Source organism: Trachymyrmex septentrionalis, unplaced genomic scaffold (assembly GCF_001594115.1).
Source record: "Trachymyrmex septentrionalis isolate Tsep2-gDNA-1 unplaced genomic scaffold, Tsep1.0 scaffold112, whole genome shotgun sequence".
In the NCBI taxonomy this organism is placed as follows: Eukaryota; Metazoa; Arthropoda; class Insecta; order Hymenoptera; family Formicidae; genus Trachymyrmex; species Trachymyrmex septentrionalis.
In genome coordinates this window covers 297,404-309,941 of record NW_017304248.1, presented here as the reverse complement: position 1 = coordinate 309,941, position 12,538 = coordinate 297,404, and the positions used below count along the sequence as shown (strand labels likewise).

Here is a 12,538-nt window from a genome sequence, read left to right as displayed (position 1 = left end):
TTGTGCTTAGGACACAGATCATTTTAATCATTTTATATGTACAACTCTATATCATCTATAAAATTCCATATAACTATTTCTTATAGATGGGTTTGGATATAGAAGAATTGGAAGAACTTGAAGAAGATGCCGGACTCGGTAATGGAGGACTAGGTCGTCTAGCTGCCTGCTTTTTAGATAGTATGGCTACATTAGGTTTAGCCGCTTATGGATACGGTATACGTTATGAATATGGTATATTCGCACAGAAAATAAAAAACGGTGAGCAAATAGAGGAGCCCGACGATTGGCTTAGATATGGTAATCCTTGGGAAAAAGCTCGGCCAGAATTTATGTTGCCGGTAAACTTTTATGGCCATGTGATTGACACTTCAGAGGGCAAAAAGTGGGTGAATACGCAGGTAATAAATCCTTTTAATACATGATACTTTATAGAATGTATGTTTCAAAAAATTGCTAAATGTTGTTTCATTACATATCACAATTTGGCAGGGTTAGATAAGGGTTTTTTTAACTAAATTAAGTTAACTTATAAAATTAACTTACAATTAGTTAAGTCAAAAGTTGAGTGAACAAAAAACTAATTTAGTTAAACTTACATTAAGACTGTATTAACTTAAGTTAAATAAAAAGTAAATTTTAAAAAACATCTTTTATTAGGATATCCTAATTTAAAAAAAATTAAATTACTTTAAATGAAAACAATTATATAGATACATTTAATATTTTATTTGTAAATAATATAAAATAAAAGATATTTCTTGTACAATAAAAACTAACTTTTAGTACTTTTACATAGATATTTTCATATTTTGATATAAAAGAAAAATAAAATAGAATTTTTAAGAACGTAAGTAATCTTATATCTTCTTTTTGTACTGGCTATGCTCGCACGTTTTTCGAAAATATGAATTTAAAAAAAGTTTTTATTCTTTTTTTATTGCTTGTTAGACATGAAATGAGCGTGATGCAATAGCGTTCCCTAAATGCAGACTCAACTCATGTTTATTTTTGGGTACTACGAGCGTCGTGTCCATCGCACAATCATTGAGCTATTTTTAATGTTGAAGATTTTATAGAAAATTTATTTATAGAGATAAAAAAAACTTTAATTTAAAAAAGAAAAGGTTAATAAATTAAACAATAAGATGAGAAATAACGATTCAAATGATTAAAAATCAATCATAAATTAAGAGATTAAAAGAGAATTAAATTAAAACTTTAATGCTAACTACAAAACTGCAAAGCAACATTCATGCATTTATACAAATATTTTGACTCGTGAAAATGAAATTATTATCAAGGTTATAACAATTGGTGATCAAAAATAGTACAAAATTTAAAGTCACATACAGATTGGAAAATTAAAAAATTATGCAAAGTAAAATGCCAAATTTATTCTAAATCCAGGAACATTAGTAATATAAAATTAGAGGTACTGTTAAAAAAGCTGTTATACAATTTTGACACTCATTGTAATACTCTCGTAGATTAGCGCCAACAGTTTAAACGCACTGTTGTAATGCGACGATGATGCCAATCATTACGATCATCCTGCTTTTAAATTGTGAGATCGTGAGTAACAGATCTTGTGAAGGATATAACACATTAGTAAAAATTATATTATATAATTTTTTTTCCAAAATAAACTATGATATAACAGTGTTTTATTGTAAAAATTGTTAATTAAATTTAATATCATCACACATATATATAAATAAATTCACATAATTAAAACCGTTACATTACTCTTATTTGCTCTTATGATAAGAATATCGGGGTTCAATCGCAATGTTTTCAGTTTCATTTTTAAGTATATTTAATTAATAATTTTTTACTAGAATTATAAGATGAAATATTATGACAAAGTTTATTGATGATAGGAATGAACTGATTTCTACAACACCATTTGATTATGAATCAAATTTTTCTATATGTGTTTAATAAACTCAAGCACAGTTTATTGTTTAGTAAATGTAATAAATTAAAGTTTAAAGATAATTAAATTAAGTTAAAAATTAATTAATTTGAAATTAATTGAACTCAATTAAAAGTTATTAATTTTTTAACTTATTTTATTTATCTTTTAACTTAATAACTAGTTATTATCCAATCCTGCCATTTGTACTGATCTCTCTTTTTCAAAATGCTGACGTATCTAGAGTTTTAATACAATTAAATAGAAAATATAAAGCTAAAAATCCTGCAGAGAAAATATGACAAAATTATGTATATATGTCAACATTATATTTCAACAAAGTTTTAATTCAAAGCTTATCCACAAAAATGCACAAAATTAGAAATAAATAACGAATTTCTCGATATTTTAGTAAAAAAATTCTAAATTTTATAGAAAATGTCTGATTAAACGAATGTCCGATGATTTTGGGATACTTCGTATAAATAATCTGTAATAATAATAATTATGCTATTTTATTTAATATTATTAATACAGGTTATTTTTGCCATGCCGTATGATAGTCCAATTCCTGGCTACAAAAATAATGTTGTTAACACATTGAGGCTGTGGTCCGCAAAATCGCCTACAGAATTTAATTTGAAGTTTTGTAAGTACTGAATTTCAATAAGTTTCTATGATACAACAATAGTCTTTCTATATTTTGACTCTTCTGTATTACTGACTTTCAGTTAACGATGGTGACTATATACAGGCGGTGATTGATCGTAATCTGGCAGAAAATATTTCCAGAGTTCTTTATCCCAACGATAATTTCTTTGAAGGCAAAGAACTCAGATTGAAACAGGAATACTTTATGGTAGCTGCTACTCTGCAAGACATCATCCGAAGATATAAAGCTAGCAAATTCGGCTCAAGGGAGCATCATAGAACTGATTTTAAAGCTTTCCCTGATAAAGTAGCTATTCAACTCAACGATACACATCCGTCTCTAGCTATTCCCGAGCTAATGAGAATCCTTATCGATGTTGAAAGACTCTCTTGGGAGGAGGTATGTTTATCATATGCATATGGCATTATTATTTAGTATCTATTATACATACTAAAAAAAAAGATATTTCTAAAAAATTTGTTAAAATAGAAAAAGAATTACAACTTACAATGTGCGGTTGCATACTTTTTCATACAATTATGTATTTTCATATTTTTTATGTGTAAGGTTAATTTATATTTTTTATTCCATTCTAAAATAATGACTTTGATATGATCATGAATCAAAACCAAATTAAAATCATTTTAATATTCTTCTAAGAAAAAATAATTTTTATTTAAAACATTTTTTACATCTCTTAGATTCGGAATCTGGTAATTTATAAGTTATGCGAATTCAAATAAGATATATTATATTTTCAAAAAAAAAAAATACAAAACCTTCGACGTATTTAAAATTTTGATTACTGTAAATGATCGATTTTTTCAATTTCCGGCTTTTATCTAAATGTATGCTTAATAGTGACGGAAATTTGACATTGACAAAATGGATGTCTTTATCATACGAAACAGACATCTTGAAAAATCTTAACTTTTAGGCTTGGGATATTACGACACGTACATGCGCCTATACAAATCATACGGTTCTTCCCGAAGCATTAGAAAGATGGCCCACCCATATGTTGGAGAGTATTCTTCCAAGGCATTTGCAGATCATTTATGAGATAAATCATTTGCATCTTCAAAATGTCGCAGCTAAATGGCCTGGCAATATGGATCGTATTCGTCAAATGTCCTTGATAGAAGAGGAAGGTGAAAAGAGAGTCAATATGGCTCATCTGTCAATCGTTGGTAGTCATGCCATAAACGGAGTTGCTCGTATTCATTCAGAAATTCTCAAAGACAGTGTGTACGTAGAATTTTCTTAGATCTAAATCTAACAATGCTTTATTGAAACGTTTAATGTATCTTCTCCTTTTGTTAGCTTCCGAGACTTTTACGAACTGACACCAGAGAAATTTCAAAACAAGACAAACGGTATCACGCCGAGAAGATGGCTGTTACTTTGTAATCCAAATCTATCCGATATAATTGAAGAAGTCAGTATTCAAATACGTGAAGTTATTTTAATTAGGGATTTGGATTTAAAAGAATATTTGTTTGATTTTAAATGCACGATTTATTTAAGAATAATTATTTTAATTAATAACGTCATCAAATAAAATAAAAAATAAAAATGTTGTCTTAAAAAAAAATGTTATTAGCTTTAAGAAATGGTTGATTTTCGAAAAATAAATGAAACATTAAAAATAACAAATTATGTATTAAATACTGAAAAAAAAACTATAAATTAATTTTATCGATTTATGATTTCGGTATATATAAAATAAACTTTGTAAAATTTCAATACATCTAATGATTTTGATTCATCTTAAGAAAAGATTATAAAAGGGTTATCAATTTCAATTGGAATTCAATCCAAATTTCTAATTTTTATAATTACGATTTACACATGTATATTTTACATGTATATGATTTTGTAATTTTTTTATAATTTGTAGAAAATCGGTAGCGAATGGACAGTTCATTTAGAACAATTGCAGCAATTGAAGAAGTGGGCGAAGGATCCGGTATTTCAACGTAACATTGTTAAAGTCAAACAGGAAAATAAATTGCGACTAGCTCAAACATTAGAGAAAGAATATGGCGTTCGGGTTAATCCGGCATCTATCTTTGATATCCAGGTTAGAATACAATGAATACAAATACTGAGACACATATATTTGATATTTCATGTAAAAGTTAAAAATAAAATAATTCCTGAAATAATGATACATTTTTTAGTTGTTAAAAACTGCAATTAATTTATTGCGTGTCCATTTCTCGTCTCTGAGAGCCGAATTTTAAACTGCATGAAAAAAAATTCAACTAGGTTTGAGATAAAATGATATAACATCGAATTATGATATTTTATTAACAGGTGAAGCGTATACACGAGTACAAACGACAATTATTGAATTGTCTACATGTTATCACTTTATACAATCGAATAAAAAAAGATCCGTCTGCTCATTTTGTTCCGAGAACTGTGATGATAGGTGGTAAGGCAGCACCAGGTTATCATTTGGCGAAGAAGATCATTAAACTCATCTGCAGCGTTGCTAATGTTATTAATAATGATCCGATCGTCGGCGATAAGCTCAAATTAATCTTCCTTGAAAATTATCGCGTGACTCTGGCCGAAAAGATCATACCAGCCGCGGATTTGAGCGAGCAAATTTCGACTGCTGGCACCGAGGCGTCTGGCACTGGCAATATGAAATTTATGGTCAGTAATACTTGGCAACGAAATGAAATTTCAGATTACGCATTTGTTTACATGTCTGACGAGATAATCTCGATAATAAACTCATTTGACAAACATGAAACCACAAATAATCTTAATTACTTCTTATGCTCTTATCTAATTTATTTAATAAGTATTAACATTAAGTATTTGTATTATTGCAGTTATTTTTTAAAAATTGTAAATTATAAAATTGGGTTTAGATAATGGAGCTCTGCTTTATTTTTAGCTAAACGGCGCATTGACCATTGGTACTTTAGATGGAGCAAATGTAGAAATGGCAGAAGAGATGGGTAATGAAAACATTTTCATTTTTGGTATGACAGTGATGGAAGTAGAGGCTCTACAAAAAAAAGGCTATAATGCGTACGATTATTACAATAAATTACCGGAAGCTAAACAGTGTATCGATCAAATCCAAGGAGGATTTTTCAGTCCAAATAACCCTGATGAATTCCGAGATATCGCTGATGTATTGCTTAAGTGGGATAGATTCCTACTCTTGGCTGATTATGAAAGCTATATAAACATGCAGGATCGTGTTAGCAAAGTCTATCAGGTACTTAATTTATTATAACTACTTTTCTATAAGCTTTTTATAAAAAAGACTGACTAGAAAATGTAAATCAACTAGATATGAGAAATACCAATTATATCAAAGTTAGATGTTAGACTAATAGAAGCACATATATTTAAAATAGATTTTTATCTCAGATATATGACTGCGCGATTATTTTCAATCGGTCAATTTCATCACCATTCCTACATTCTTATTTAAAAAAATTTTAATTTAAATTTAATTTTAACTTGAAATTTTAATTTCCTACAAGAGCTCCATGATACAGTCGCTTGTTAATTGTTTCAGGACGAGAACAAGTGGGTAGAAATGGCTATCCATAACATAGCATCGTCGGGAAAATTCTCATCAGATCGTACAATAGCGGAGTACGCGCGCGAGATTTGGGGTGTTGAACCGAACTGGCAGAAACTCCCGGATCCACACGACCCTCGTGATATTTAAATAAATTCGCCACTATTTTTTCATAAAGTATCTCGATAGTGTTTGTCTTCTTTCATAACTAATAATATCCTCCTGTCATAAACGATAATGTTTAGGACATTAATGCCAAAATAATTATAATTGCACAAAATAATAGGAATTATTATTTGCAAGTATACAGAATGTTCCAAAATTCGCGAATTATAAATTCGCAAAATACCACAGTGAGAAAGTCTTCAAAAAATTAAAAAAGATTATTTGTAAATTTTTATTTTAAGCAATAGTTTGTGAAATAGTTATAATTCACATAAGATCAATTACGGGCTGTTTATACGTTGAAATGTGCGCTATTAATACTACCGTATGATTCAGATAGATGATTGTCGAAATATAATCTGTAAGTGGCTATATTTAAAGTTTAAATATATAAATAAAGTGTTTAAATTTATACTTTTGCAAAAAATTATTGCTTTAAATAAAAATATATACAATCTTTTTACTTAATTTTTTGAACACTTGTGATATTTTGATTCGCGAATTTCAGAATACCCTGTATATCGCGATAATTTCTTACAATGTACTATGAATATTTACAGAAATAAGGGCTTTTTAAATGTTGCCCAAAATGGCACAGATATTGCTAGAATCTTTTTATGTTCACCTTTTTTGTGATGAAACTATATATAGTGCAGTACTCTAGTTACTAGAGCAGAACTGGGTGATGTCTGCACATTTCGACTAATTTTCAGTTTGGCTCCCGCCCTTATCTCATTAATCAGCACGTAGTCTAAATGCCAATTGGCATTCAACCAAATTGAAAATCGGCCGAAATGTACAGATATAACCTAGCTATATTAGAGCACTATTCTCTTTTTTGTATATAGAATTCAAAGAGAATGATTTTATCGCATGATAATGATATCATCTGTAAATTAAGAGTACGTTCCGTTTTGGGCTTACAGCGCTTATAAGCTTCATTTGTCCTTGTTTAATGTTTGATAGATAACAAGCATGAACTGAGCACGCCTAAAGCGTGTAAACAGAACGCACCTAACATAACATCTGTTCAAAATTATCATACACATCGACGAGTATAAAATTTATGAATTAAAATTGAAGATTGGATGATTCTGAATTACATGGCACACAAATTCTAGATATAAATAAATTTAAATTAAATTTAGATTAAATTTTTATTGACAGATTGAGAACTATTATATATCTACCTACACAGAACATAATATATTAGATATCTCCTATGGATATTAGGGATATCCATGAGTTCCTAATCAACAGCCATTAGATATAGATCTACGTACAAATGTCCCATTTGATATCTTGAATATCCGTAGAATATCTAATTTTAAGTATCTACGTTATATTCAATGGATATTTATATAAACATTTTTTTATACCTCTAGCAACACATTCTATATGCTATTATATGTATCCAGATGTCTACTAGTAGTTATCCATATGGACATGTGAATATTCACTAGATATCTATTATATATTTTGTTCTATGTAAGTAGTTCTTTTCATATGAACGAAGATAGATGAAAAGACTCAATGATTCCTATTAATGAAAGGATTAGAAAAGTGCATGGTATACTGACGCTATAAACTTTCCTGTAACATCGTGCGGTTATATGAGTATATTTATTTCAGATATCGAATCATTCTGATCGTGTTTAATATATTTCTTATTGTATATGATTCATTCAAAAGGCAATTGATAAAAATGCCTTTTCAAGAGTAACAGATTCTTAATCTTGATACGCGAAAATGTTCGATAAAACACAAAAAATGTAATGAATTATATGACTGTCTTATTTTATTTTCAATATTAATGAAAGAAAAAAAAGAGAAAAATATGCTTATTCTCTATTTCAGGCCTGTCCAATTTGACTTCTGGAGCCAAAGCGCAAACTCATCGATGCAAAAAGTTCAATATAACTAAGATTTCGGAGACTATTATGTGTTGATACGTATCTGAGCGACGCTTATCAACAGTCCGTGATATCTTACATTGTGAAATCTTATATTGAACTTTTTTGCGTTGATAGGTTTGCGTTTTGGCTCTGGAGCTTAAATTGGACAGGCCTGCTCTATTTTATCAGGAGATTATCTACACACTAATTATGTCGTGGCATATAGTTTATATAAGTACTTATGTAATATATTAAAATAATAATATATCGTTTAAATAATATATTGTATGTTATAAGAAGAGCATTAGTAACTTGTTGAGAATAAAATCTGTGGTGAATATTCTTGAATACGTTTTTTAGAAAATAACATTTGCAAAAATAGCTTCTCTGCAACACTATCTATTTTATTATCTTTTCAAATGCTTAACATTGCAAGATACATAATATAGGGTTGGGGGGGGAGAGTTACTTTGTTTCGAAAAGTAATTAGTTACCGTTACAAGTTACTGACTCTAAAAAATAACGAGTTACAGTTAGTTATTTTTCAGTCTTTTCTGTTATTATCACAAAACAATATAGGTAATATTTTGATTTCCTATTTATCAACAAAGAAAAAGATTTATTTATGTTTTTACATATTATACAATTTTATTTAAATTGTATCTCTATTCAAAACTTTATAATCTTTCTATTCCAATTCAAGTAATAATATCTAAACTTGCGTCAATAAAAAAATATAAACTTGCGTCAATTAAAATTAAAAATTTTTTAAATAAAATTTTTTGCACATTATATAATTCAACTAAATCCAAATAAGTATTTTTGAATTTCAATTCAAAGATAGTTCTATTTCAAGTATAAAAATAAAAGTGCATAAGAGTCAAGTGCGAAAATTAGTGCGCAATAATTAGGAAACCTTTTTTAAAACAATTTATTACAATGTTTAAATTCTAAATATTTCAATAAATTCTCTCGAAAGATATTTCAAAATTGATTTATAATAATTCTTTCTTACATCAATACCGTTACGTCAACAGTAAATTGACATTTAGAGCCCACTAGGCTTTGGATAGAATTTTCTTACATGTGTAGTGACTCAAATCATAAGTGCAATGATAATATGAGCAAACGAATACGAGAGTGGGAGGAGAGGAAAAGCGAAATAACAGTGAGGGGGAGAGTTTTTCATATACATACCTATACATTATTGGCTGCACTAGTTCAGAATTTCCCATGTGGAAGAAGAAATATACTCTGAGCTAATGAAAATTAATTTAGCTATAAACAGACCTATATAAATTAAGAACAGGAGAAAGAATCGAAAATAATATTATTGATTTGGTTATAAATAATTTCGGTTATAAATAATTTATTATAATTTTTATGTATAATTATAAACTTTATAGAATTTGATCTTGATTTCGATTCATTAAAAAAAAACCAGGCTTATGGAACGGTTTTCTGTTCTAATTCCGATTCGGGTTCTTGGTTCCATTATATGTTCTTAAAATTATTCTCGAAGGTAATAAAATTTTTCTTTTTTTGGAAAGAAATATCCTTTTTAATAATTAACTTACTAATACATGTTAATTGTCATGTCATTGAGTTGACATATAAAAGATTTTTAAGCAAGCACTGTTTTAATTATTTTGTATTTCGAGTCAGATTTTATATAAGCAATTATTTCGCTTCTCAATTGAATATAATTTCAATTGATCTCTAATTAAAATATGATTACTGAATTATATCTCAGAATATAAAATAACAATATTTTCATTAAGTATCATCTAATATGCTCTTGAGATTTGAGTTATAAGAGAATTTCACCAAAGAATGAAAGCATCATCAAATGAAAGAACTACGAATCTAATTGATATGCATGGTACTGTGACCCCTCAAAAATAGGTTCGGAAAACCAAACCTAGGGAATATACTAAGAAGCTAAGAAGAACTATGAAGCTGAAGACATGGTAGTCTCGGAGCTAAAACAAGCGAATAAATTAATTATTGCTGATATTTTCGTGAGAATCTATTTTTTTTACGAGCTGTTATATTTTAATATTTCAGTAAGCATTAACTACGAATATATGATATATACATATTTATATATGTATATATTAATATGTAATCATAATATTGTTTAAATGCATACACATTAATTTTCATTTTAATTCAAAATTATATACACTATACATACATACATATATTTATTTAATTATTATATACACTGTTCAAATTTGCAGTTTCTCATAAAACCGCGCGTCTTAATGAATACATAATATTTTCCTCTGTATTTTCACTTAAATCATACATTTTTATACTTGTATATTGAATAAGAGATTATACGTTCCTTATGCTTATTACGTCTTTCTTCTGAATATAATATATTTATATATAATATATACATAAAAAAGATTAATATTAAAATATCAGAATTATCCAAATAAAAAGAAAGTATAATGCGAAGAAATGGAGATAGTGATGGGAACGATTTCAACCCAGAGACTATATATTTCGATGTATTCAATTTCTCAAGAGTTAAAATCGTGTTATTCCTATCGCTATCGCTATTCCCTCGCATTTTGCCTGGAGCTTAATCCTGTTCGAAGTATGTAAATGCCAATGAAATCGTGTAAAACGTTTTATATGGACAAAAAAATGGTTCAATATACTTTTTGCCTCTTTTCTAAAGTAAAAATGAGAAAAATAAATTTTTTTTAGAGTTGCACAGTTTTTTTTTAAATACGCGGAAGTAAATTTGTATTTTCATTTCTTTGTTTCGAAGAGGCTTTGTAAAAATCACATAATGAAAACCGATGTATAATGTTGCGATTATCATAAATCGACAGGATATCATTAAACAAAAATTACAAATTATTGGGCAGACTGGTATGTATATGATTTAGAAATAATGTTATGCCATTAACAGCCAGCAGATGAATATCACTGCTAACCACAAAAATACTTTGGATAAAAATTGCTCTTCCTCAAATTGTGGTGTACCTCTCGGAGCTGCAAACGAATAATTTTGTTCTAAATTATTATCTTAATTATTTCTTAATTATTATTGCAATATACATATAGTGATATGCCTTGTGATCAAGCAAAAGGATTCACAGAATAAAAACACCTCGATTGCTATCGTGTCAGAAAGCGCGCGTCTTTGTGATGTTTTTTTCCTAAATTACATAAAATTAAAAACTGACCTTTTAATATTTTTATTATTTTTTTAAACACTACCTGAATGGAACATCATCAGATAATATTTAACAAATAAGTATTTATCGTAAACTTTACTCTCTAAACTTTAAAACGCTTTTTGGAAAAAGTTCCTATGATTATTTTTCGCAGATATTGAATTTCTTGTGCAAAAATTTACTTTTTCTACGATGTCTTTTACTTCAAAACTAAAAACTTTACGGAAAAACGCATCAGAAAAGAATTTTTTTTATAATGTGTTCGCATAAATTTTCGCCAAATTTTTTAAAAACTTTCGACTGTCAATAATTTTTATTTAAAAAATACATTTTAACCTACTTTTTATAGTTTATTTCGAAGACGTAGAGTCAGTAGAATTCTCAATGCATAAATAAATATGTAATATTTTAAAAATATCTTAAGTTAAAACAAATTTTTTTTGATGAATTTGTTATATTATGATTATTTTTTACGAAGCTATTTTTATTAAATTATACGATATTTAGGATCCAATTCGATGATTCAGCTAGCTAGATCTTTTGCAACACATCTGATATTTTACTAAAATTTAAACCATTTTTGTATATCATAAAAATTTTTCACCGTTTTCAGCTCACGTTTTTAACTCACGATTATTTTGAGTAATAAAAACGTGCCTTCTACTCAATGAATATGACTCCGTTTTTAAGTCACAAAGAGGAACTTTTCCGTAAATCGAATGCAATTAAAATGGATTGCACATGAATACAATCGAGTGATAACATTATGAGTACTTTCGATTAAAAAAATTTTAATTATTATATAGTGATTAGTGGATTGGTGATTAGGAAGTGAGCTGAAGTTTATCGAAAGGTGGAACAGTCCAATTTAAAAATAAGAAACTGATAATATAGTATTAATTTTATGATTATCCTGACGTACACCTAATTCAAATAATCGTAGCAATATGGCGAATAAGATGTCACGTTCTGACGACAGCTGTTAGAAAAGTTGTATGCACAATACTACACCTGGATATATATTTTCTTCCACAATGATTTGTACGCTCACTTCTTCTATTCTTTTTGACTTCTGCGGTAAATCCTCGCGCGGCATAAATATCGGAGTTACCCTATTATATGAATTCTATTTCAATTTATTTGTAACTATATGAC

General features: G+C 28.1%; 1 protein-coding gene across 1 annotated transcript in view; it reads left to right on the top strand.

The window, feature by feature from the left end:
- Positions 1-8,062, top strand: part of LOC108752189 (glycogen phosphorylase) — a 16,204-nt gene extending 8,142 nt beyond the window's left edge. Inside the window, exons 3-11 of the mRNA XM_018492864.1 lie at positions 87-401; positions 2,456-2,567; positions 2,650-2,969; positions 3,508-3,818; positions 3,894-4,008; positions 4,471-4,653; positions 4,890-5,237; positions 5,485-5,814; positions 6,121-8,062. Of these exons, the coding sequence (XP_018348366.1) occupies positions 87-401; positions 2,456-2,567; positions 2,650-2,969; positions 3,508-3,818; positions 3,894-4,008; positions 4,471-4,653; positions 4,890-5,237; positions 5,485-5,814; positions 6,121-6,276 (2,190 nt within the window). The 3' untranslated portion in view covers positions 6,277-8,062. The remainder of the gene's footprint in view (positions 1-86; positions 402-2,455; positions 2,568-2,649; positions 2,970-3,507; positions 3,819-3,893; positions 4,009-4,470; positions 4,654-4,889; positions 5,238-5,484; positions 5,815-6,120) is intronic.
- Positions 8,063-12,538: the final 4,476 nt, after the last annotated feature.